This window comes from Sylvia atricapilla, chromosome 2, assembly GCF_009819655.1.
Source record: "Sylvia atricapilla isolate bSylAtr1 chromosome 2, bSylAtr1.pri, whole genome shotgun sequence".
NCBI classification, from domain to species: domain Eukaryota; kingdom Metazoa; phylum Chordata; class Aves; order Passeriformes; family Sylviidae; genus Sylvia; species Sylvia atricapilla.
The window spans coordinates 26,243,734-26,269,902 of record NC_089141.1 but is presented as its reverse complement, the minus strand read 5'-3'; the positions used below and the strand labels follow the sequence as shown (position 1 = coordinate 26,269,902).

The 26,169-nt window shown below is 41.2% G+C and overlaps 1 protein-coding gene across 1 annotated transcript in view; it reads right to left on the bottom strand.

The window, feature by feature from the left end:
* Positions 1-332: 332 nt before the first annotated feature.
* CLCN1 (chloride voltage-gated channel 1) overlaps positions 333-26,169 on the bottom strand; it is a 56,936-nt gene continuing 31,099 nt past the window's right edge. The window contains exons 8-24 of the mRNA XM_066338487.1: positions 23,679-23,757; positions 20,860-20,985; positions 17,419-17,503; positions 14,931-15,032; positions 13,040-13,124; positions 12,483-12,632; positions 11,005-11,074; positions 9,606-9,716; positions 9,267-9,480; positions 8,420-8,553; positions 7,718-7,932; positions 7,491-7,596; positions 5,986-6,068; positions 5,198-5,236; positions 4,475-4,579; positions 2,529-2,615; positions 333-2,017 (exon numbers count right to left, since the gene is read on the bottom strand). Coding sequence (XP_066194584.1) covers positions 1,628-2,017; positions 2,529-2,615; positions 4,475-4,579; positions 5,198-5,236; positions 5,986-6,068; positions 7,491-7,596; positions 7,718-7,932; positions 8,420-8,553; positions 9,267-9,480; positions 9,606-9,716; positions 11,005-11,074; positions 12,483-12,632; positions 13,040-13,124; positions 14,931-15,032; positions 17,419-17,503; positions 20,860-20,985; positions 23,679-23,757 — 2,181 coding nt within the window. The 3' untranslated portion in view covers positions 333-1,627. The remainder of the gene's footprint in view (positions 2,018-2,528; positions 2,616-4,474; positions 4,580-5,197; positions 5,237-5,985; positions 6,069-7,490; positions 7,597-7,717; positions 7,933-8,419; positions 8,554-9,266; positions 9,481-9,605; positions 9,717-11,004; positions 11,075-12,482; positions 12,633-13,039; positions 13,125-14,930; positions 15,033-17,418; positions 17,504-20,859; positions 20,986-23,678; positions 23,758-26,169) is intronic.

Here is a 26,169-nt window from a genome sequence, read left to right as displayed (position 1 = left end):
GCTAGGAGGGAATTTTCCTTTGGTGACTAGGTTAGAGGTAATGATACTTTTGACTTGCTCTGGAGACAGCTTATGGAAAACCATGTGTTAAAGTAGAACTGGTCACTCTAAGTTAGATAATGCTTTACTAATATCAGGAAGGGGAATGAGAATACCCCCAAGAATGTATTTCCAGAACCTGAATTTTTTCTCTGTTGCTGATAAGTGGAAACACATCTAATAGACTGCTTGGGACTGCATGTAAGTGCTGTGAGACACCAAAAACACGGTAGAAAGAGATGTAGACCGTTAGAAGAAGCTGCAGAATACACAGAATTTGGTTTTGCCTGTTTACTGAGAAAACCTCACAAGAGCAGTGAATTAAACAAAGCAGCATCTTACCTTTGGATGCCAAGGCTTTGCATGCATGACACGAACTGACAAGACTGTCTTTTTGCAAGATGCAGATCTGCTCCAGATTTAGAACTGGAATAGAGAGGGATGCTGCAGACAAGGGTTGAGGTCTCTGCTGTTAGTCACAACAGAGACAAGCTGGCAAAAGTGAGAGCTGGAATTCTCAGATCTGAGGTATGCAGAAATATGTGGAAAGTAGGCAGGGTAGAATTACCAGGAAAGAGAGCAGGAGTTTTCAGAAAGAAACCTGTTTTCAAAGTGTAGAAAATATGTCTTCCCTCTGCGGTATTTCTTGGCAGCCTGCTAACACTCCATTTTTTTTTCCTTGAGTTCTTACATTTTAAGACTATAACTGTGGAAATTTGTGAACAGCGATTCAGAGAGACAAAGACAGTTGTTTGAAATATAGGTACATATATGCTGTTTTACTCCTCTTCCCCCAGCACTGAGGATGCCCTCACTTAAAATTTTCCCATTTTGTTTTAAAATTCCAGAGGTGATGGGAAAACGAAGAAGCTTTTCTCCCTTCAAGTGTTTCTTAAAGCCTTGGCTGAATTCAAGAGATGAGACATGTACCAAATATTTTCCTCCCATCTGTTTGTAGGGCATGGCTCAGCTATAGGACAGAGGAGAAGCTCCTAACTGCATCCCCATCCAGGAAAATCCCAGAGTAAAAATTGAGAAAGAACAAAAATGTTCTGCGTGGGAATGTTTGGGGGGGATGCAAGATAAGAGCCAGTGAAAAGGAGCTGCAGCAGCATGGACAGGGTGGCAGTCAGAGGCAGCAGTACGCTTCTAGGCTGGAGGTGCGGCTGTGTTACACTGCTGCCTGCAGGCCTGGTGTGACTGGAAGGACGGCACCAGTGGTGAGTGAGAACTGATCCTCCTCCCCTTTCCACGTGGCAGATTGACCCAGAGCATCCTGACTGTGTCCAGCAGTATCCATGTCCTGTTACAGTGTGCTCTGCTGTGGCAGAAGCCTGAGCATTGTAAGCCTACGCCCAGGCACCTTGCAGTCCACATCTGACACCTGCACACGCCCCGATAGTCCAGCAGCTCAACAGTCTGCACAGAGGGAGAGCATCAGAAGAAAGGGTCAGTCTGATGTCCCTCCTCCCAGCTGAATCATTCCTCTGTGGGGATTGCAAAGAACATCCAAAAGCTTCTCTTTGAGGAGCAAACACAAGAAGACTGGCTCACTGAAGAGTGTGATGGGCTGCTGCCTTCACACCAGCTATAAGGGAACATCCTCATCTTCATCTTCATCCAGGTCAGTGGTATATGGGTTTATGTCCTTGAGGATGTCAGAGATATTTTCAGCAACTGGCCCCGCCAGCTCCATCTCTTCCAGCTCGGTATCCGTGGCACAAGCAGAGCTGGGGACTTCCCCCTCTTCCTGTGAGTGTGAGGGCTGGGGGGAGTGTGAGCTGGGGGGCAGAGGGCTCTCGGTGCCCAGGGCTGCTGCTGGCTGTGCTCCCACCGTGCCGTTGTCGTCCCGGCTCCACGCCTGGGCGCCCTGCCCCACCTTACTGTTGGTGGAAGTCCGGTTGATGTCACGGAAACTGGCAAGGGGTGGTCGGAGACGGACCCCGGAGCGGGTGGAACCCTCTATTGCCTTCTGGAGCTGAAAAAAGAGAAAAATTTCCAGAAAAAAAACAAACATGAAAGGGAGGCTGGCCCAGCCCTACTCAGCAGGAGCTCATCTACTCCCCAGGGTAAAGGGATCACAAATAGAGTCAGAGTTCTACCTCTGGGGCTTGTGGAAATAGTCTTTTACACTGATGATGTAATGAAAAATTCCGTGGTAAACAACAAAATCCACATCTCTTTCAGAAGCAGTAATAGCCACTCAGTTAAGAGTGGCTATTAAGCCTCAGTTAAGAGCCCTACACTCATGAAAAATATGAACCTTCTAACATCCCTGGAAACAACACCTGCTGCCTCCTCTGAAATGCAGTCATCCATTCCTTTACATGGCTTTCAAAGAGCTGACTCAGAATTCAACACTGGATTGAAAATGTAGCACTTGCAGTTATAAATATTCCCAGCTGGAACTTGCAGCACCTGTGAATTGCTGCAGTGATCCACAGGACACTTGCAGTTATTTAAGAGGATGGCAGAGGATCTGTACTCACCTCTTCCAAAGCCAGCACTCCCCTCAGCTTCCCCATGCTGGTTACGTAGGCGTGGGTGAGGCCCAGGAGTGAGAACAATGTGTGTGTCTAGGAGCAAAACCACAAAATGCCATTTCGGGGACTTTGGAAATGGGTAACACAGAACTGGTTGCTAGAGCTGGGATTCAGGATTTAGAAATCACAAAGACCCAAAATTGTGAAGTTATCCCAGTGAGAAATTACATCTTCCCTTCTTCCCTTTTGTATCTGCCAAATACTACTCTTGGCTCCTTCTGCTGTGCACCCATAGTTGAGACTGTGCTGATGATGGAGAGCACATTCTCAGGGTCATTCTCATCCTGCGTCTGGTGGAGATTCACATACAACACCCTGTGCTGTGCATTTGGACACCTATGCAGATCCTGTTTCATTTTGGTGCTGGAAACTGAACTACCATATAGTAATATGTAAAGTCAAAAACTGCTTAGGTTATTTATTCCAGGGCTTTCCTTAACAATAGAGGATTTCTTTTTTCCTATCCCAGAATATTTTCTGTGAAAGCTTAAGCTTGTTGCTGCTTATCCAGTGCAGTGAGAACACTGAGAACAAGTTACTCCCTTTCTCTTACAAAGTCTCCTTGAAAGGACAGATATCACACTGCTATCTGTCTTCTTTTCTTCAGCCTAAATATACCCCATTATTTTACTATTATTCACAGATTTGGCTTTCTAAAACTTTCCACATTCTCAGTGCTCATCTCTGGTATATTTCCAACCTCCAGGTTCTTGAAGTGGAGCTCTAGCTGGACTTTACCTGTGGCTTTATATGAAATCATTCTGCCACAGCTAATGTTAGACTTTTTTTTTTTTTTTAGCATCATATGAGATACTGAATGTCATGTTCAAATGTAAACTAGGAAAAATCTGATTTCTCAAGAACAAGACATTTTACTCCAATGTAAAAGAAAACCAGACTGGTTAAATATAGTTTGGTCGCTGTAAACTCTGATACTCTCTTCATTGTCAGTAGTCTCTCATTTAGCTCTAACTATGCATACTTCATATAGTTTGAGTGTTTATTCCTGATGGGGTTTTTTGTGTATCTAAGTTAAGTTGATTTGTCTGTTACTTCAGAGATTCTCACTTGCTCTTTTGTATGACAGGTACGAAACTTTCCCCATGGTCAGCCTTCAGGTATAATTTTTTGTAAGCCTATATTTTCAAAGATAAATGCTAGTGTTTTTCAGATGACTTCACCCACCCCTTCAAAAAGCTCATCTGAACTATATGCTAGCCTATTTTTGTTTTGCTGAAGGATGAGATCTCAACAGTAATTAATTAATTTAGTACAAGGCCTATGCTGACTATTCACATTAAATGGGTATTGATAAAAGCATGCACTGTGTACTTCTGCTTCAGTAGACTGTTTTTTCTTTCCACTGAGTGAAAGTCCAGTCCTATCTTCCTCCTGACATACAGGGATTGCTTTAATCCCCAGGCATCCTACACTGACTCCAGGTGTTGCATGATCAACCTTCCTCTTTCCTTGTGCTTCAGTCCAGTGAAGAGCCTGTGACACAGGCAGACTCTACACCCTGACAGAAACACCCTGAGAAATCCAGGAGTGCTCATTCCAGTGCTGCACACTGACAGGGCAGAGTGTAAATCTCAGTCTAATGCCCCAGCATCAAGGCACACAATGCTACTGTTAATGTAGCAGATTTTTTTTTTTTTTGTCCAAAAGATTTTTTAATAAATGGACTCAGACTTCTTATCACAAAGCCTTTCATTTTGCAGGAGATTGGAGGCATGCACAGAAGATTACAGGAACAAGCTCACTTCTGTAGCTCGATGTGAAAGTGGCTGGTGCTACTATTGTAGGTGATGGCAAGAAGAAATAGGTCATAGACTGGACTTGGAATGAGTGGAGAAAAATGATGCATGCCTCAGGGAGACATCTGCGCTCACCTTGTGCAGAGAAGTTCTCTCCACCAGTTGGAAAGGGGAGGGATCTACACGGCAGCTGTCAAAGCACACGTTCTTGTTCAGCTCCTCCTGTTCCCAAGCATCTATCTGACACAGGAAAGAAGAGGAATCACTCTTACAGCTACGGGCAGCATTGTGTACCCAAACTAGTCCTCTCCTCCTGTTAATGCTTCTTCCTTCCTATGTACATCATTCATCTTGTCCATTATATCTCAGCCCTCAGGTTTCCCATCCCTTTCTTGCCAGATGTCAAGTCCCTGTAGAAACAGGGCAATTCAGAGATTCTCTGAGAAGATGGAGTTTTGTTTTTTCCTTCTTAAAGAGGGAGTGAACATCTTTAGCTTTCCTTTCTGAGTGCATCTTCCCCTTGTCATTGCAAGATAATTGATCCATTGTGTAAGAAATGAAGGAACAACATGGGCCCACTGAAAGATTTAGATGAGGGGGCACCTGTGGAGGCCTCTAGTTCAGAACCCTGCTGCAGCAGGGCTGACTTCAAAGCTAAATCAGATTAGTCAGAGTCTTATCAGCACATCTAGCCAATCTCTTCTCTTATGGGTGAGACTTGCCCACTCCAAGAAGAAAATTACTTTGGCTATGGCTTTATGTAGTGATCACTGAGCTTCCTGGAGTATTGCAAATGATAGGAAATGGGTAAAAAAAATCATTCACATGGCCTCACCCCATTTTTGCACCTGGTCTTACCTCTTCTGGTGTCATTGTCTCAATGACTTCCACTGGCTCCTGTAGGAGAAAACACTGTTCAGGACAGCCAAAGAACCCGGTTTCACAGAGTACAGAAAGGAAAAATCTGCACAGCCTCCTCACCCCATGTGGTCCCCTTTGTGTTCCAAATAGTGTATTACCAAGTGCTGAGATTTGCTTTATACTCATCCATTATATGGTGTACTCTGCCCTTGCTGTGCTTCCTTTGCCATTGTCAATTTACCATGGAGTTCTGGTGGAGCAATTCAGGTGCCTAAACAGGGACATCTAATGCTGATTTAGATGCTCTCAGGATATCCCACGTGGGGTCCAACCACTGCCCCGGTGTCCCGTAAGCTCTGTGTATTATCCCCAAGCCTTGTGCAGAGGTGTCTGATAACCAAGGGTGTTTAACATGGCAAGAGCCAAAAATATTTTTTTCGTTTTTCTCCATCTGTCCTAAACTGTTTGCCAGATGAAATAGAACTGCACTTTATTGCAGGCTAGCCAAAACATCATTAATTTTTTTCCCTGAGAAAAGTTGCCCAAATTCATCATGATGGTAACCTGACACCTGAGTACAGGTGACTCTTTAGGAAGATGCACACTCCTTTACAGTAATCACACCCTCTCTCCTTGGAGGGAGTTCCCCACTGATGCTGTCAGAGTTCAGGACCATAATTGTGTCCATGCTTTAGCCAAATGCTGAATGTCTCAAGTAGTAGTTTCAAGTTCCATTGCATTCCCTTCCTTCTTCAGGGTACTACCAGGCTCTCTGTAGCCCTAACCTGGATGGTGCTCTCTGTTTCATGTGGACGGCTGCAATGGCACAAGAGCTGCTGGATCAGTTGTCTCAGACTCCTGAAACTGCCTGAAGGATGAGAACAAACACGAGAATAAGAGAGAAGAACAAGAGAGAGACAAAAATACAAAGCCTCACACCGATTGCATCCTCCTACCCAAAGCAGGCTGGAAAATACTGTGAGGGACACGATAGAGATGAGCTGGTCACAATCTGACATTCAGTTTGTAAGGTGGTGTCTGGGACATTCCAGAAGGAATATTCCCATGCAACAAAACATATCAACAAACTGGATGTGAGAGGTACCAAGGGGTGAGGAGTCTGTGGGTTCTGCCAGCAGTGAAATGATGGGAATAGAAAAGAGCAGAATTGTACTCCCAGGCAGGGAGTTAGTGAAGAGGAGGAGACAGGGCCTGATGCTGTTGTGAACAAGGCTGTGGAGGAAGTTTGGTCAGAAACAATGATAGCTGTGAGCCAAACTAAAAAAAGAAAAGGAAGGTCTCATGAATTCACTCCTCTTCCACTTCCTCTTGTCATTCCTGGGTCACTCAGTTCTAGCTTCACGTAAAATATTTCACACACTGTCCTTGTTTTCATATATGGTTGTTTTTCTGCTTTGGTAAGATAGGTGGATTGCTGCCCCACCATTCCACTGCTCTGGAAGCATAATGTGGATTTTTCTATGCCTTAGAGATTTAGTCATACATGAGGGGTGTTAATGAACCAGAATGTGCTATATGCTCTATATTACATGTAATGCTGGGGTGCGTAAAAGCACTAGGTAAAGCCCTTTCCTCTGTATTTATTCTCAAGACTGGGCTATGTCTCTGTGCTTACTCACTCTCTGCATATTTCAGGAAGCATAAAGGATAAAACCAACCCACCATCCTGCATCAAATATACATGATAAATGAATCAGAAAGGAGCTATGAGTACAGTCTTGAAAGCAAAGCTAATACAGGCTGCGGTGTGACACAAAAGAACACAATACATCAGTGTCCATCACATTAATGCAGCTGAATCAAAGAGATGCGTGTCAAAGGGAGGAGCCTTTCAGTTTTTGAGATGGCTGAGTGACAGCCTGAGCTACTCAAAAACTTAGTGCAGATGTTTAGCTCTCAGGCTGCTTTCCCGAGGGAGATTCATTCACGTGGTGAAGGAGCCAAGAGGTGGGACTGTTCCATGCAAACTACAGAAAATGTCCAAGGAGTTGTTATTGCAGAGAATGGAGTGGGGAGACAGAGAGAGTCCATCCTTAGTGGGCCTGCCTATGCTGTGCTTTCTGAGGGATCATAACAGAAAGTATTTCCAGGTATATTACACTGGTGTTGAGGTGCACTAGCAAAGTGTCTTTCATTCAAGAACAGCAGAGAAAGCTCCTTCTCTCAGTCTCTGGGAAATCAGCACCTCACACATGCAGGTACAGAGTTAGCATGAAAGCTTCCCCAAGCTGGCTAGGATGTGTTTGAGCCAAGACAGAAGTTACTATACCTGAGTGTGCCTGGGACTCCAAGGTTTCAGGCATTTGTTTCAAAGGACTTGTTGGACCATTTGGCTCCTCTGGGTAGCTGGGAGTGGGACTTGGAGGCCGAGGCAGCTGTTAAGGAAAGGAGAAAAAATTAAGTCCGCCTTAATGCCATTCATTTCCCAGCCTCCTCAAATGCCTAACTGCTTCTAAGCAGCTTCTATGTTGCAGTCTATCCACTTCCCTCCCTCACCTCTCCCTTCTCATCTGTATCCTCATCCTCATCGACATAAGCAAAAGATTCATGCTTCAGCTTTGGCAGGTTTGCCCAGGGTCCATCGTAGGGTGCCTCATTCAGCTTCCGCTGCCTTTCTCTGTTGAGGAGCCGTCGGCGCTCTGGGCTCAGGTGTGTCTGGAGCAGAGCCTGCAGTTCTGATCGCTCCACAGACCCCAGGAGGATCATGGTGTCTGCACAGCACAGAGCAGGGAAGCCATTAAGCCACCTTAAGGCTTTGAAGGTCCCCTTCCACATATCACCCCTTCTTCCTTCCAGCAGCTCGGGCTCCAGGTGCCCAGGCTCGTACTATCCAGAGCTGCCCAAGAGTCACTGAGCAGCGCTGTGGTGGCTCCTAGGCTGTAGGGCTGTGGGAAGGGACCTTGCTGTCCTGAGCTGTGCCACCCCAGGCATGCTCTTGGCTCATGCAGGATCCCAGGGGGGCCCTGTTGTTCAGTCTGCAGTCAGTCTTCCCATACATCTCTCTTACGTGCTGAATATGCTTCACTGCCCACACTCCAGCTTACCTGTCTGCCATACATCACCTGCAGTGAGAGACTTTTAGGATTTATTTTTTTGTGTGGTAGGTCACACTGCCTGCTTCACGCCATGTAATTTGAAAGCTAGTTTCTCCAAGCTGAGACAGTCTTCAGGAAGGACCAGTTTCTCCACATCGCTTACCTGGTGAGTCCACCAAAGGCAAGTATTTCACTGTGGTGCTTTGGAGTACTTCTTGCAAGTCTCGGTATTTACAGTTGGAGGAAACAAATTTCACATCTTGGACCATAATATCCTCAACAAAGATATTGTATTTGCTGTGAATTTATGGATGACAAGAGGAAGAGTTAGCATATTAAAATGTCAAGCACATAAATTCCCATAAGAAATACCTAAATGACCACTCCTTGAAAAAGTGCTCAAAATACAGCTGCGAAATGATGTTCTGTGAGAGTAAACAGAGGACTTTCCAAGAGGATAATTACAGATTAACTGGATTTCCATTACAGTTGTATTCCACTCTGTTAACCCTCACCATAAAATAGTCATATGTATACCTATATGTAGAGATGATTTTTTATATACATACCTCTGTGTATAATACATACTAGAGAGATGGAGACATTTATAGGAATAAATGAGTTTTGCTTCAAGTAAAATATCCAAATAAAGTACTTCAAACATTTGCTAGGGAAAAAATGCCCAAACCCCTGAATTTAGATAAATGAGACTCTTGATTTTTAAATTTTTAAGCTGAAGCAATTTGGAAATATTAAAACAAATTCCATAACATTGTAGGTCATTCCAACTTGTGTTTTCAGTGAAAAAAAGAAGAGGACTTTTCTTCATTTTTGTGTATGAAACCTAATTCTACTCCAATACTTGTTTTTTCTTACTGCAGGCCTCTTCTGCCTTCTCAATTCCTTTGTAGTCCTGAACCCTTTTCATAACCTTTTATTCCCCTGTAGTCTTAACCTTTCCTGCTTTATTTCTTTGCCATTCCCTCTTTCCACCTGCTTTGCTACTATACCTTATGTGATTCCAGCCCAGGTCTGGCAGGTAGGGCAACTTCTTCACCTGGATGATGCTGTCATAGAGGCTGGGCTGCAAACTCTGTGCCACCATGTTGGCAAGGATGACAGCCACCATCATGGGCAGGATGTGGGAGATCTGACCCGTCAGCTCAAAGCAGATGACAGCAGTGGAGACCGTGTGGCTCACCGCTCCTGTCAAAGCTGCTGCACCTTTCCCAGGTAGGAGAAGGAATAGGGAGAGGAGAAGGCTGTCATATAGAAACAACATGCCATGTCAAGCAGGAAGATTACAGCAGTGGGGCCAGGTGAGGAAAAAGGAAGACATGGAGGCTCACCAATGACAGCATACCCTCCAGGTAAGATTTGATAAAGAATGCCATCAAAGAGGATCCCGTTGGGAAAAAGCGATGCCATGATTTCCCCAACGAGACGTCCAAATGCCGCACCTGAAAAATATCACTGACAGTTATGGAATTAACATTTAAGGAACATCCAGTCTGTGCTGTGCTGCTGTGCTGGGCAATCACATATTTTCTAACAGAAACTAAGCCAAAATTTACATTAAAATAACACTGGTAACTAAAGAGTAGTTCTCAGTTACAAAATACAGAAGTTAGAATCCAAGAGGAAAAAAGGGTACTAAGACTGGTAAATACAGTTGACCCCTGATTCATTCACTTGGGCACACCCGTGACTCCCAGGCTGGAGGATGTATTTTCAGACTGTGTACAATGTCATTCCAGATCACAGTTGAGGCCCTTTATACTCTCATTCTGTAAATGTCTAAAAGTTAGAATCACAGCTTACAGAAAAGTTTTTGTGGGAAGGGTCTTCTGAAGGTCTTGTTCTGACCCGTGTTCAGAAAAGGGCTAGTTTCAAAGTGAGGTGGAGTCACCCATGTCTTGTTCAGACAGGTTTTACAAGTCTGCAAAGATCTATCTCTTGGACTGGTGGACACAAAATGGCACAGTGTTCCAGAATTGCATCCAAAATGCTGAATGCATAAAAACAAACAATTTCTTTGCATTGCTGTCTAGGTCTTTTCCTAATAGAGCCTTGATGTTGGTTAGCCTTCATCACTGCAAGGGCATGGTACTGCCTCACGTTCAGTTGCTGCCTGTCAGAACTCAGGTCCTTAGAGCACCTTATTTCATTTGAGAATTGTGGGTACTTAATGCTGAATGTCACATTAGACTGTAACGTTCAGTCTAACATAGCCTCTCTTTCTTAACATTAGCATCATATTCTTTTTAATTTATATTTTGTTATTGGAATTAAAACCAGTTAAAAGTCTAAACTTTTTATGTTATCACATTTCAGTCAGAAGAAAGCAGTAAATGGTAGGTTACATTGTGGGTACTAGTTTTGAGGTTATCTCTTCTGGCTGGCTTTCAGGGGTGAAAGGAGCAACTACTGTTAATTGTAGGATGGAAATTTCTCTGTAAGTGAAGAGGCATAGAGATTAGAAGGCCATGGCTCAGCATGTCTCCCCAAGTGTGGCTTCCTTCTGTAAAAGGGTAGGGATTGCCTGCTTGGAATTTGGTTTCAGGGGCTTGAGGAAATGTCAAAAGCAGAGACCCAGAGGCTGGTCTATGGACTGCTAATCAGGTTGTCACAGACATCAAGTGATGACTCCTCATACACCAGATGAACCCTGCTGGGTGTGTAGGCAGTGTCTTTCCTGTTCTCTCCACCTATCAGATGAATATGCTGGAAAACAAAATTGAAACTCACCTAATACGAAAACAGGCATGAAGCCTCCGCAGGGGATTGGCATCGTGGTGGCAATAACAGCCATGCAGAACTAGAAGAGAGGCAGAGGGTGCAGTTGTTGCTGAGCAGCAGTAGCATTTCCTGTTGCCCTACTCTGTGCCCAGCCTGGCTGCAGAGACCAGAAAACTGCTGAGGTGTCATACTGCTCACCGAGCTCTGTCTTTGCAGTGCCCAACCTGGCCAAATACAGCTGAAAACTGACTATACTGCAGTAGAGAATCAGGCCAGGCCTTTGCCCAGAGTCAAAATAGCTGTTTCTTGTTTATGTGGTCTATCCCAATGCTGAATATATCCATAAGAAAATCAAGAGCAGTTATCTAGCGAGTAGAGAAAGCCTTTAGTAGGACGATGCCAGTGAATGTAGTGACTGAGGGTACAGTTCTTCCAGAGGCAAACAGATGGACTCAGGACAGACACACCCTGTAGTCCACTCCTAGTCTCTTCAAGTAAACAAAACCTTTTCAGCTTGGTACACTGTAATAAGAATTATGACAGAAAGAGAACCCTTAACTACCTGTCAGAAATTTAATAGGGTGTTTTACTTTAGGTAGAAACAGTTGTGTCAATCAGTCATTAATAGCTGTTCTTTACTGAAGTTTTCAACTGACATTGCAAGGTGGCCTTAGCTCTTCTGCCCCTTTGCAAAAAGTAAATAATAAAAGAATTAACACCTATTCTACGATATTCATATCCTTTTGTGTATATATATATATATATTTAATCTTAGGAAAACCTCCTTCTTGTTATTTCATTTTGAACTTTGGAATATGATATTTTCTTCTTTCAAATGTCTTTTTTTTTTTCTCTATCCTGTGTCAATTACACAGCTGATCCTTTCAGAGGCTGAACAATTGCAACTTCTGCAGACCATGTCAGCTCAGAGTTTTTAATCTGCTGTTGCTTTCTGGGAAGTGAGCAAAACTGTTTCCAGCTGCATTTCTCCATCAAGTTTTGATGGACTGCTGACAAATCCTTGAACCTCATACATCCATAGATTATGCTTATATATTCCTATTCTCTCCTATCTGAAGTCAGGAATATCAAATAGGCTGTATCAGACTTAATTTAGATCAAACATAAATTATCTGAGAGCTTTTTTAGTCAAGTATTTATTTTTGTAGAACTTGAGAAATCATTCCTGATTTACTCTTCCCTACCAGCTACCATACAGTGGATACCAAAGATCATTCAGCAGTACGAGTGAGAATTACTTTCTTCTTAAAAGCAGAAAAGACCACTAACTTAAGGAAGCTATTCAGTAATAATTTTGGTCATTCAAGGTGGACAAACATCACATCAGAAGATGTAGGAATCCATTGCAGCTGTAGTGCTTCATTCAATCCCCAGAAACTCCTCACTGGCACTTCACAAACTGCTTTACAAAAGGGAGGAACATTCAGTGTGAGTGGAGAAGGGTTATGGTGAGCTGGGCTTCCTACCTTCACAAGGAAGAAGAGCAGGATGATGACGAAGACGTTGACTTTAGGATGGATCCAGGCAGCCGATTTCCCTAGGATCTGGGTGTCCCCATGGTGTTTGATCCAGGTATAGTTATCAAAGAGAGTGCTGATGGCTTCCCGTGGCATCAGCTAAACAGCAAAAAAACAGGTATGAGTCCTGAGGTTAGATGGAGTAAATATTCTATAGCTGTTACAAGGAAGCAGAGAAGATTTTTATTGTGGTAATTCATGACTATGGGACTTAATATCCATTTTTAATCTTCAGGAAGAGAGACTTTGAGAGCTTCACTCGAACAGGTGAAAAGATAACTTCTTTTACACATGAGGTAACATCTTCCTTATTATTTGCGTAGAAGAGTGGCCCTTTTTCAAGTTTTCTATGAAGGAGGTAGCAGAGATCATATAGTGCCTCCTCAGTCCAAACTCCTCCCATATTGTTCTTCCCTTTTCCCTGACACAAGGTTATTGGGGCAGAGGATCAGGAGATAAAGTTCGGAAGAACTGCACAGAATTGGTAATACACTCTCCAGTCTCACCTCTCCTGCCATGAACTGCCCAAATCCATGAGGAAACGTCACAGACGCTATACAGAAGGTTATAACTGCAGGGTATATCAGTCGGCTGTAAAGAGAGAAAGTTATTACAAATGTGGCCTCACTTTCTGTTCCTGTAGCACCATCACTTCAGGACTAGGAATGCTATTTCTGTGAAGCCTCTCTGTATTTGCATCCATTGCTTTGGAGTGCTGTTACCAGCAGTTTAATGCCCTGCGCTGTAACAGTGTGTGCTCCACTGATCATCATAATTCATAGAGTTCACCTGTCAGCAAAACCCTTTTCCCCATCAGAATTAATAGAATAGGAGGGATGGAGGAAGAGAGGGATGTACAACATGCACAAACTTGAACATGTAGGAGGAATGTGTGTTTTCAGTGATGTGTTGACCTATTGTCAAAAGCCACTACTTTTCTCATTTGTCCTCATTATGACAGTTTTGCTTCTTCACTCTCCATGCAATGTATCCTGGCCTAGTGGAATTAAATGTAGGGTTTTTTTCATTTCTGCAGGCACCCCCTGGTGCATTAGTTCTTATGGGGAAAACTGCTTCTCTTTCCACTGGATTGCTTACTGTCACAATTTTGGGAAGGTGTCCTTGGTACCCCGTGTGTCTAACAGCATCAGGCCAGTGGGACACAGCAGGACAGAGGCTGAAGCCATCTGTGTTTTCCTGCTGCTGTGTCCAGTCCTGGGGTGTGTGTCTGGGTAAACTGTGACACTTCACAAGCACTAAGACAACATGAGCCTAAACTGCTTCCACATGCTGGACTAATTCTGTCATGTGTCCCTTGGCAAGTTACTGTTTCCTACAGGAAGTGTTGGCTGAGATTTAGGAAGACAAAATAAAACCTTTAATTTGTTTCTGTCTAAGGACCTAAAAAATTCTGAGAAATCAGTGAAAAGTAAATTCCCACTTTTCTGGCTTTGCTCTACTTTTCTATCAAATTGATTTGGTAGCCCTGCTGCTGCTGGTGGGTAAGACTACATGATGAAGAAAGACAATTTTTCTTCCATGTAAGAAAGTAAGTTAATTTGAACTTCTTTTTATCTAGTGGTTTTCTTCTGGTTAGGCCTGCTACTTGATAAGAAATAAAGTCCTCCATGCCTCTCAACTTCAAAAATTCTCATAGTATCAGATTTTTTCTGTAAGGAGATTGAAGAAATTTACAGCTAGCCACCATTTCTTGTTCAAGTTATAAACTTCAGAGGCTAGGACTTTATTAGAGAGGGGAAAACAATATCTTCAAGTGTCTTGTAAAATGTATTGTCAATACTTTTATTTTATTTTGCATTTCTCTTCCATGCTCTATTTCACACCGTTTGGTTACTATCAGTTTCAGCTGTTGGCTCATAAGAATGGAGCACATTCCTTAAATTTTTGCCAACAGTTTGCTTAAAAAACAAACATATATTTTAGAAACATAGTTAGATTTCAGCTGTTAGATTCCAATTTTCCTGAAATTTAAATAATGTTGAATTTTTCACAGATCCTAAAAAACCCAAACAAACCAGAAACAGCATGATTTTAAGAAACGTAAGTATTGACTTTCTAATTAAAAATATTTTGTCCAATGGATAGTTTGCCTTATCCTCTTAACAAATATTGCAGAGTCTCCCTTCCAAATCAAGAATCTGTTTGAAATTGTGGAGGCTGATTTAAAAAAAAATCCAGTGCAGGAAAGATTCTCTTGATGGTTGCAGAGATCTTACTGTTATATAGAAGCAGGTTCTCATATTCTTACTGTCTTACACACGAAATAGATCTACTAACAGGTCTACTTTATGTCTTCCAGAAAGCTTTTGCTACTATCCAATACCAGTGGGGTGTAAGAATCTGGTCCCTAAAGAGAATATATTCATGAGCACTCACTATTTGGTGAGAAACTGGCTCAGAGCTTTATGACGTCGGATGCCCAAGACCACTTGGCGATTGAGATAAACAAAAAAGGCTCCAAGAAATCCAGAACATATGCTAAAATGGAGAAAAAGAAATAAAATCATGCCAAACAACAGATAATACACCATCCATTAGCCAAGAACATGAGTTTAAGTGGTTTACTCTTCAGCTGCTTGTGAAGTCTTTTGAATGTCAGCTAGAGGGTTGCTCCTACAGCAGCTCATTTGAAGACATTGACTCCCTGATGAAAGGCGAAAAATTATCTTAGACCTCTGTCATGCACACTACCATTTCACCAATTTTCTCTTGCTGGGAGGGGAAAATCTATAAAACTATCTATAAAAAGAGAGTGACAGTTCTCAGTGGGGGCTCATGAAGAGCAACCAGGCAAAGATCAGTATTGTCGGAACTTAAACATCAAGTTGGAACAGAAAATAGTAAAAATGAAGGGAGTTTTAAGTCTGATTCAGTAAAATTATACGCCTACAACAATTACTAATATGAACTCTTCTGCCTAAAGCAAAGTATATCATCTCTGTGATCCTAATCACTTAGGCTTATGTTCCTGGTCTTAATAAAGCAAGGAAAAAAGTGTCATTGTCTAAGAACTGGTGTGATCCTTAGGCTCTGTAGCTTAATGAGGCCTGGATAAAAAGGACCTAATACTCGAACATGAAAAAAAAAAAGGAAGAGTGAAAAAAGGCTGCATTTAGAATTGGTAAGGGAAAGCCTTATTTTATGTGGCAAGTAATTAACCCACATAATACTGAAGATAAACATTTAATATTTTAATTAGAATAATTTCTAAAATTAATGGACTTTTGCTTTGTTATATGTTATGCATGCTTTTGCCAAATCTCACTCAATGATTAATTTAGTATACTTAAAACATTGTATGTTGAAAATAATCCTGCTTTTTCATTTAAAAGTTGCACAGAAACACGTTTAAACTAAATATAAAGTAGTTTTTCACAGACAAACATGTTCAATGAATTACTTTTAAATATTTTAAGCCAGCACTGATTAGAACAGTGTTTAAAATACACCAGTCCCTTAGGCAATATAAGCCTAAAGACTGCACAGTCACCTGAATTGCTCTATAATACTTTATATTAAAATATAGATCTCTCCATTCATGTCTATCAATTTATCAATAAACTGGAAGTGCTCCTTCTGTATAGATTATGCAAACTAACATTTGCTGACACAGAAAAATAGGAACTACCTGTTGGTAGTGCTTGTCCTACCTGAAAGTGCAGAAGTATGTTGAGTAGAAAGAGTTCAACTTTGAGACTTAATGTTAGGAGAATTCGGAGCATTCCAGGTTGGCATCAAGACTTTATCCAAGACTATCCAAGCCTTTGGATTTGTTTTTTATTTTAAAGACCACATTGGACACCCAGGCATTTGAAAGCATTTTGCAGTTGTCATATATTCCTTTCCTAGCCTACGTGCAATGCTGAAAAAAGCCAGCTCTGTCAACTCTGTCCAAAATATAGTGACAAGAAGTTTTGCATTCTAACAACCAGCTGTAAAATCACAAGGATTACTTTTTTTCTTGCCAGTCTAAACCAACAGATTCCTCCAAGTTCATTAGGCAAGTCTGTTCAAGGGGAAGAACAAAGTGAATTAATGTTACTTGCAAAAGCTCCTGTGTATTCACAGATTTTTCAATATATCTGATGTTTTCAAAAAAAACCTACTTGATTTCATATTGAAGTAAATTAGTAGGAGGGAAACCTATTAAACTAGGCTGGAAAATCTCAAATATATTTCTGGTCTTGGATGCAGGTCTTGCAATGGAATATGTTCATAACATCAGCACAGGTGTTTGTTCCTACAATGCATTCCTTTTGTTAGTGCTCTGAAGTGATATCCGTGGAGCCTCCCTCAAGCTCTAACCAGAGATGTTTCCCTTCAGTAATTCCAAACTCATCTTTTCTCTAGTATTTCCCAATTTTCATTTTTCTAGGTTCATTCTTTCATTTCCTCCAAATTAACCATTATTCTCACTGAATCCAATCCAATTACAGTTGGTTACCCTTGTTACCATGTTGGCTATACTGACCTCTCTCAAAGAAGACAATCATTCTGAGCTTGTGAAAAGGAAACAGTTCATTTGGGGATAATGCCAAAACAGTTAAAGAGCAATTCAGTAAATCTATTCCCAGAACTTTGACCAAGTTAGATTTACTGGTTTTTTTTGTTTATTCTTCTACCTCTGAGCTTAAATTCTGAAAAAGGTATATGGAAAGGAAATAACAAACACTGTAATAATACCCATATTTCTTTCCTAGCCATTGTGATATGTGGACATCATTCCTGAAGGAAGAATTCCAACAAATAGAAGTCTTATTTGCCACAAAGTGACTAAAAGTGATGTATGTAACTATTTGGCAGAAGAATTCCAGATCATATTACAACCTTTGTAGAGCAAGGTCTGAGTTTCCTGGGAACTTACCCTATTATAGCAAATGCTGGCAGCTCTTGCAGATCGAAGGGGAAATCCATGCGGAAGTTTGTTCTGAACAGGGCTGTGATGGTAACTGTGAGAGTGAAAGGTGGAGGAGGTAAGAAAATAATGAGGTGAGAAGTTAAATGCAATAAAAGCTAGGGGTAGGGACAAGGATACTGGTTTATACATGCTCATGTGTGGTTTCCTGACATTATATACATTATTACAGATTGGCAGAGTACTCTGATTTAGGTTCTATTTTTGAGCACTTGTAACCTTAGCACTCTAGATGGTCTAGGTTTGCTTTCAGAGAATCTATGCATTATTTTTAGCTACAATCCCTGACTTTTTAAAGGGTTTTCTTTTCCTTCTTGTCTTCTACCATCCATTCACTATAAAAGAAAGCTCTTCCTGGTATCCTTACTGATTGAGAGGTCTCTTTGCTGAGGCAGGCAGTGCCTGCCTATCTGAAGAAAATGTATCCCTTCTCACAGTTGTGATTGCCTTCCAGAAACAAAACTCAGACCTTCACTGAAGTTACAGCTTCAAATTTTTTGACTAGTACTAAAATAATGAAGGGCTTAGAAATCAGAGATGGAAAAGATCAGCTAAGCCACATCTTCACCAGCTGACCCCTCCTGGTGGTGCTGCTCTGCTACAATGAAATGTTAAACCTGAGCTGCTTTTGTCTGAAGGTGCTTTATTGTGTGAAAACAGTAAATATCTGTATGCTAACAGGTGAAGGATAAATTAGCAATTTAATACAGAGTGGAAGTGCAACTGACTGAGGATGGATATAAATCCCAAATTGCCCTGGATGAAGGAATTGCTTGTTCAATGAAGAAATAAAAGAAGCAATGAAAATCTAGCATATGATAATAACAGAAAGTATTAAGTACTTGTTATTTGGTCAGACAGAACTAAGTTAAGTGTAGTAATTTAATGAGGTCTCAGTGGGTTACATTACCTAAGATAGCTAAGCCTAAAACTGTATTCTGCTATCCAAATTGGGAAGATCTTGCTCCCTGTCTCTTCCCCTGTTCCTTCCCTCCCAGCTGTACTATTGCTCTCCTCTCCCATCGGGCCCACTCTGACACTTTACAGCCTTCTCTGAGTTCCTTTGCCTCATTTAAACCTGCCAGAAAGCCTATCTGCTCTTCCCCTGGATTACTCCTCTGCCAGGGAAGTGAGTTGAATTGAGGGGAACAACAAATACAGAGATGGCACCAGGGAGGGTTAGAAGAATAGCCAGGGATGGAAGACGGTTAAAAGCGGAGTGTCCTCTTTTTTTTAGATCAGCCCAAAAAAGGGATCATCTCAATTCAGTTTTAGGAAACAGATAGTCCAAGCCACTAAATGGCAGTGTATTAAAAAGTGAACTCATTTTCAAAGAGTTTTGCTACAGGGTGGCAAAGATGACCAGAGGAAAGGAAAACAGTTGCAGCGTTTAGTCTGTGTCTCTCTTGGTTCCATCTCTGCTCCCACAGGACAGAGATTTCTGCAGAGAGATTCATCCCACCTGTCTGCATCCTCTTTCCTGAGTGACTAAGCCATCCTGAAACTGAATGTCTAAGCCCTTTTCTCTCCATTTGCTATAAACTGTACTAATTTCAAGTGTCTGTCCAATTCTGACAAAGTTAGAAGTAAAAAGGAATGGGAAAGTAGTTAATGTGAAAGTCTACTTAAAAATAGATTTGAACTTTAAGGTAACACTGAGCCATGTGTAGAAGGAACCAGAAGCAGCAGGAGGAAAGCAAGGCATGAAATCCTATTGCAAATAGTCTGGGATGTGGTAAAACAGAAATCCTGCAAATTGCAGAACTCCAGCCTTCCATGACTGGCAAAGAGGGGGTCAAGCTGCAGCAGCCAGCCAGAGTGGTTGGCAAACAACCAGATGTTATTTGGGAAGTACAGGCAATGGCGTAAAGTCAGCCAACAAAGCCATGAGTATCAAGAAACCAGCAAAGATTCCATGGGTCTAAGAAATAAAAGAATTTTGGTGAGATGCCACACAACTTATTTGCATCTGTCATTCTGATGTGACCACTTCCCTACCTGCTTCTTCCTGTTAGCAGGCATAATAGAAAAACCTTGCATGAACAGAGACTGAAAAGACCGGGTGTGTAACTTATGAAGGGAAATAAATGAGCAAGAAAAGACATGAAAGACAAGTTACAGCAGACATGATAAAAGATCATAAAATAATGAATGACTTAGCTAGAGAGAAGTTCCAAGTTTCTTAATACAAGGACAAGGAGACTGACAACACAAAGAAAACACAGAACTGTGAAAAGGAATGATTTTTCATAGCTGGTTGAATCATGGAACTTTTTAACTTAGACAGTCAATGAAAAAGAACTTAAGGAGCCATTAATATGGGTATTAAAGCTGTCTGGATGATTTTGAAGAAGGAACAGGAGTCAAGATGTTTCAGGACTAAGCTAATTTCTAGTGATTTAAAATTAAACTAATTTCTAGTGATTTGAGAGACCAAAAAGGGAGTCAGAAAAGACAAAGTGAAAGACAGGAAATTATCTCCTGTTATCTCTCTTTGAATTTCTTATATTTTTCTCTGGAAAGAACAGAAGGATATGAGGTTTGGGGTTTTTGTAACAGACCCAATAGTGCTACACAAAGAAAGATGTAATCACATTCAAGTAGAAAGGGTAGTAATTTTCTATATTCCAGAGAATATTCAAGCCCCCAAAAAATCCATTCCTCTGAAGTCAAGAGAGACACGTTATAGCAGTTTTATGTACACACATGCACACATGGAGACAAATAAAACAGATGTAATTGTAAGAATAAAACATAAAGGTATTATAAGGAAGAAGTTTACTTAGAAATGGCAGCCTTCTGCGCCAAAACTCTATTTGCACAGTGGCTGAGATGCTGTCCTGAATAAGCCTGACTTGTGCAATTTCTGTCTACAACAAATGTCACCCTCCTGCTTTTCAGTTACTTGAGACACTTTATTTTTTCAGGATCTTCAGTCAGATCCTACCAATCCTGTACTCTCCTAATCATTTAATCATCTCAATTGTCTCGACTATCTGGTTTTAGTCAAGAGATGACCAAAGCAGGCCATAAGTTTTCCAGCAAGGATTACCTCCTCCATGATGGGATATTTCTGTGTTTGCAGCCTGGATGCTATTCTGAGTAGAGGCAAAAAATCCCTCCTCAGGGGGACTTTTGCTTGCTGAGGACTCATATTCTGTCATTTATCACTTAGATACACCCCAGCTTCTCCTCGGAATAGGTTGGGCTGGACAACTGACAAGTTGACCAGACTCCTCCCTTTCTCCTTCCTTCTGTGGTGCTGGGAGTCATGTGCTGGGGCAGAAGTTTCAAGCACCATATAAACATTGTGGTTTGGAGAAAGATGGAAAATAATGCATTAGCAGAACAACTTTTGTACAAAGAGAGCAGGAATGGCTCTTAGCTTACCTGCATCCTTGTTCCAGACAGCAAGGACTCGGAACACAAAGGCACTGAAGGTAGCTGCAAAAAAGCCTCTCCAATAATTGCGCACAGCAAAGTAAGTGGAGGTGACCTCGATGCTGAAAAGAACCCCTAGAAAGAGTTGGAAAGGGAGCAAAGTTAAAATAATAAGTGTAATGTTAGAAGCATGAGGGAGGATTCTAAATGGCTTTCTAGAGCAGTGGTCTCCACACTTCTTTGATCATGCACCCCTACCAATAAAAGGCTTTTGAGCATGTACCCTCTCCCCATATGTGTGTTTATTTAAAAATAATACGCATGTACTACTGTACTAAAATATTGTGTAACATATCAAACGTACAAAAATAGAAATTAAACAAGAACGAGATAAAGATGAAATAAACAAGTTTAAAAATAATTTGTTTTATTTATTAATAGAGAAACATTGTTCTCACCAAAATAGTAATATTCTTTATTTTTTAAAATCTGGTTTTAATGCTTTGTGACACAGGGATTCAAAGGTCTGGTTCTATGTTCGATTATTTCAAAACTTGGTCTAAAAAGAATATCTCACAAAGGCACATAGATCCAAATACAAGAAATGTATCATTGGCTGTGCCGGCTAAATCATTATACTGTTTTTTCAATCCCACCCACCACTCTGCAAAGATTTTTGTTAAAACTTGGATAGTAAATTTTCATTCTCCCTGATGTCAATCAGTTGTTTTTGCAAAATAATCAGAAGATGTTGAGTTTTTATATTTTTAACAAGTGGGTTCAAAACCCACTGAAAATCATAATTTTGAAGATTTTTTAAAAGGCAGACATTTCTGTTTTCAAGTTTTTTGAGTATATATAATGAGAGTTTTTGTAGCTAAGACACTTACATTGTATTTGGCAACAGATCTACAAAACCTCCACAAATTTATTTTGAAAAGCAGTTTCTCACCCACTGTCAGAACATCATTTTCACCTTGAAGTACATCAAATATGTTTACTTTTTCAAAAATAACTGCTAGGTAGCAATCTACTGACAGACACTTGTCATCACAGAAAAGATCAGCAAATTCAGAACACTTTTTGTAGAAGAAAAACGTGCAACTGGACTTGAAATTCTATTCTTCTTTCAAGTTGCTACCAGATAACCAGCAAATGCCTGTAGGATTTTCATGGTCATTTCCCATCTTTTCATGAAGTATTGTAAAGATTCTACTCCTTCAGGGTCTTGTTTTTATGAAATGAACCACATCAACAACATCCTGTAGCACTTTGTGCATGTCTGGCTCCCATTTCTTTGCTGCAATAGCTCATCTGTGGACACTGCAGTGCATGAATTCCAGGTGTAGTAGTGTCTAGGTAATCTTACCCCAAATTCTTCTCTTATTCTGCTCCACCAGTTGTTACACTTGCAGAGCTCTTCTATAAAACATTTTTTATTAAAGAAAAAATTTCCTGTTGAGAATACACCTTCTGTGGCAGAAAGAAGTTCTACATTTCACTAGCAAAACAGAATCTGGAAAACACCATCATCTGAGGCATTTTAGAAACAACTGTAACCCAGCTGCACAGGAAACCTCTTCTACTGTGTAATTTGTACAGACTCTTGTTTCTTGAAACCTTAAGCAATGTCTGCTGTGCATCTTCCAGCAGTATTTACTGATGAAGAAATACATTTTAGTTTGCTGCTGTATTGCTTTCTCTGTATTATCACAGCCATTTTTACATTTTATGGCAAGAAAAACAAGCATTTCCCCTGTGGTATGTGGCATTTTGTCTTTTGCTGTGAAGCAAGAAACCTCAAAGGAGACTTCTACACATTTGTCATTAGGTTTAGTGAAATTTTGTGAAGTATTGGATTGAATGTCACATGGCTTGAAACACCACTGAAAACATTGTAGAGGTTTGTCTTCATGTTCTGGATGCCTTGATTTTTAAATGTCTTGCTAATTCTGATGGCTTCATACCCTCATTAGTTAACTTCTCAAAGCCAAATACTCACATAGGGTAAGGTTCACTGTTAACGACAGCAGATGTTAATTAATATTTAAAATAACCTTTGATAATTTTAATCTTTTTTGTCTGACTTCCTCTCAGATCTGATTAGCTGACCATTGTTTGTACCTCATAATGGGACTAATAAGGGCCTGTATTAGAAGTGTCAGCTCTGCCACTTTCTTGTAATTTCTCTGCTCACATTATTAGTATTATCTTCAGTCTATAGCATCTTTGCAGAAACCTTTTAAAGCCACTTTTCCAATTTGTGAGGATTAGTTTAGTTAACACTAGATAATATAATCCATAAATCCACTTAATCCAGTGTGGGCACACACTGATTGCAATTCATTGCAATATGCTGAAAGAGAGTAAATGATTGAGGACATCATGGTTATCCCTCCACGTTGGGAGCAACTCTACACCTCATGCACTGTATGTGACAAGTGGCCATGTGACATGGTTAGGGTACCACTGGCAATACAAATACTTATTATTAGTGAGGTTCAATCTATTTACTTTTCCATATTTAAAAAAATAGAAATTTGGGTATGTCCTTACCACACCCAACAGATCACCTTGGGGTGTATGCACATCCCAATTTGGAGACCACTGCTCTAGAGAGCCTTCTCCTCTTGCCTCCAGAAAGTGGACAACATGGGGAAAAAAGACTCTCAGAGATGCTAGGGAGGTTGAAAATGCTAAAGCTAAGTGTCTCTGTCCAAAGTAAAAGTCACAAAAAAAATGTGGTGCAGGAGAGGGGGAGAGGAGAGGAGGATTAAGTGGGAGAGGATTTAGGTACCTGAGGAAAAGAAAACACAACAGCCACTTGCCTCCAAGTGGTGTCCCAAAGCAGCAGCCAACACCCACAGCACACCCCACAGTCAGGACATCCGTGTAATAATAGGGCTGCTACTGGTGAAAGAGACAAAGAGAGACAAACAAACAGAAGAAAGAAGGAAAGAAAACAGAGTGAGTAACAAAATTGGCAGGTAGGACTGCATGATGTCACTCAGCTCTGTCACCAGTCTCAGTTATACCTATGTTTGTCTTACTTCTCCCTTTTGGATGGCTTCAGAATACTGAAAAAGCAACACCTTGCACAGGACAGGCAATTTACCTGGAATCAAACATTCAAGAAATGTGTAGAAGGCAGCATCTCCTTTTCCTTTGAAACATACACATTTCTGCCACTGTGGAAGAAATGTCTCATGGAAAATCCTCCAGAGGATAGAAGGAGCATAAGTAGGTTTCGCTCCATCTCTTTTACTTTGGCAGGGAATCTCAGGATGCACATGTGCCACAGAATGCCTCAAAAAAACCTATCCTGTGACTCAGTGTGCACAAGGCACACACATGTCCAGAGCAGAGTGTGGACTGATGCTGAAGGTTCCATGCTGGGTAGGTGAGTGGGTGAGAGATCACCCAGTAAAGCATTGTGCTGTCCTGGTGAAAATGGTCATAATAATAAAAAAAGCAATTGGAAGGTGTAAAAGGGAGAGTCTTTCTAAGAGACTGGGTACCATTTGCTTGTCAAGGGCTAAACTGGCTTTTCAAATCCACCCTCCTTAATACACAGGGTGGTATTTACCTGCAATAACACCAAGAAGTTACCCACTAGGGCAATATGAAGTGAAGCTGCAAGCTATATCCTGGACCAAGGTCAGCTAAAGACTACATGACTCCCAGGTAATGGAAATTATGTTTGGCAATTTATTACGTTTGGCAGATAAATCCAGAAGAGGAACTAGGGCTACATAAACTATGATAACTTTCTGTTTGTTCTCATCTTACAGTGTTATCACAGACTCACAGCAAGTTTTAGTGCTGTGTTTCTGAATGCTTCTCTATTTCTCTGTTCAGAACTGGGCTAACTGCAAGGTTAGATCGAGGGTAATAGGATCAGGCTGCTAGGGCAGCCCTGAACAGCTTCAAAGGCAGTGATTCCCCAGCACCTCTTGGCACCTGTGCCACTCTGAACCAACTTTGGGACAAGGGGAGAAATTATTTTCATGTGTACATAGAATTTCCCTTGTTGCAAATTGTGCCCATTATATCTTTGTCCTTTCACTGTCCTCTGAGAAGACTTTGGCTATCTTGTCTGACATATCCTTTTTCTACCATAGGCAGCAGTTAGATCAGTCCCTGTTTAGCTCTCTGTTTTTTTCTCTAGCATCTCTCAGTCATCTATGTATGATGCATCCTGGAGTCTCTGAGACTATGTTAATTCTAGACAGAAACAAGAAGCATAAACTTCTACAGAGGTTTTCTTATACATTTTTTTTTGGGGGGGGGGGGGGGGCCGGGGTGCAGGGGGCGTGTTGGGGTTTTCGTGCTTTATTTTTTTACCACTAAGAGAGATACCATTCTCTTGTACACCTCCAATGGTTCCACCTGACTGTGGTCTGGTCCTTGGTTCTGAAACTGCTTTCTCTCAGACTGACAAATTTTGCCTTGAAGCCTCAGGCTGTCTACATCTTGCTAGACAGCCCACGTATGCACAGTTCTTAGCCTCTCTCTTGCTTAGCCTGATTTTCTTTCTGGCATCTTTTCTCAAGTTATCAACTGAAGAACCTCTAATCTGTAGCTGACAAACTATGTTCCTTCCTTGATTTTTTTTTTTTTTAAAATAACCAACCAGAGTAAAGATCAGTATTACTGCTGATGCAAGACTATGTTGGATTTGTCAGCAAACTCGTCCATTTGAAGACTAACAAGAAAGTAGTGCATGGAAGAACTAAAGCCAACTTAGAAAAAAACATAGCATTTAAAAACTCCTTACACTTCTGGGCACAATAACCATGCAAAGAGGTTCAGGGCAGCACATAGGGTGAGGGGGAAGTGAAATGAAAGAGAAAATATTTATGAATATATTTCCACTGCTTTAGGAAGAAGTTATCATGTGCCTCTGTTTAAAGAAATTCAGTGAATCAGAAGACTAATACAAAGGCATGGGGGAGACATAAATTTCCAAATTTCTTCTCCATGTGTGATCATGGAAAGTTGTGAAGGGACCACTGGAGTTGACTCCCTGCTCAGAGAGTTGTTAGTTCTGTTAATGCCAAGGCTAGATCAGGTTCTTTTCCAGGTGAGTCTTGCACATTTCCAGGGGTGGAAATTCCCTGGACACTCTGAACACCTATGCCATGCTGGACCACCCTTGGGAGAGAAGAACATAATGTCTTTTAGCACAGTCAAAATTTCCTTTGTTGCATGTTGTACCTGTTGCCTCACACAAGGTTGTTTTTTTTTTTTTTTTCCACTTCTGTTTTCTACTTGATCTTTATTGACTTTCTGGACAGCCTTTGGTACTCTCCAGGTAGA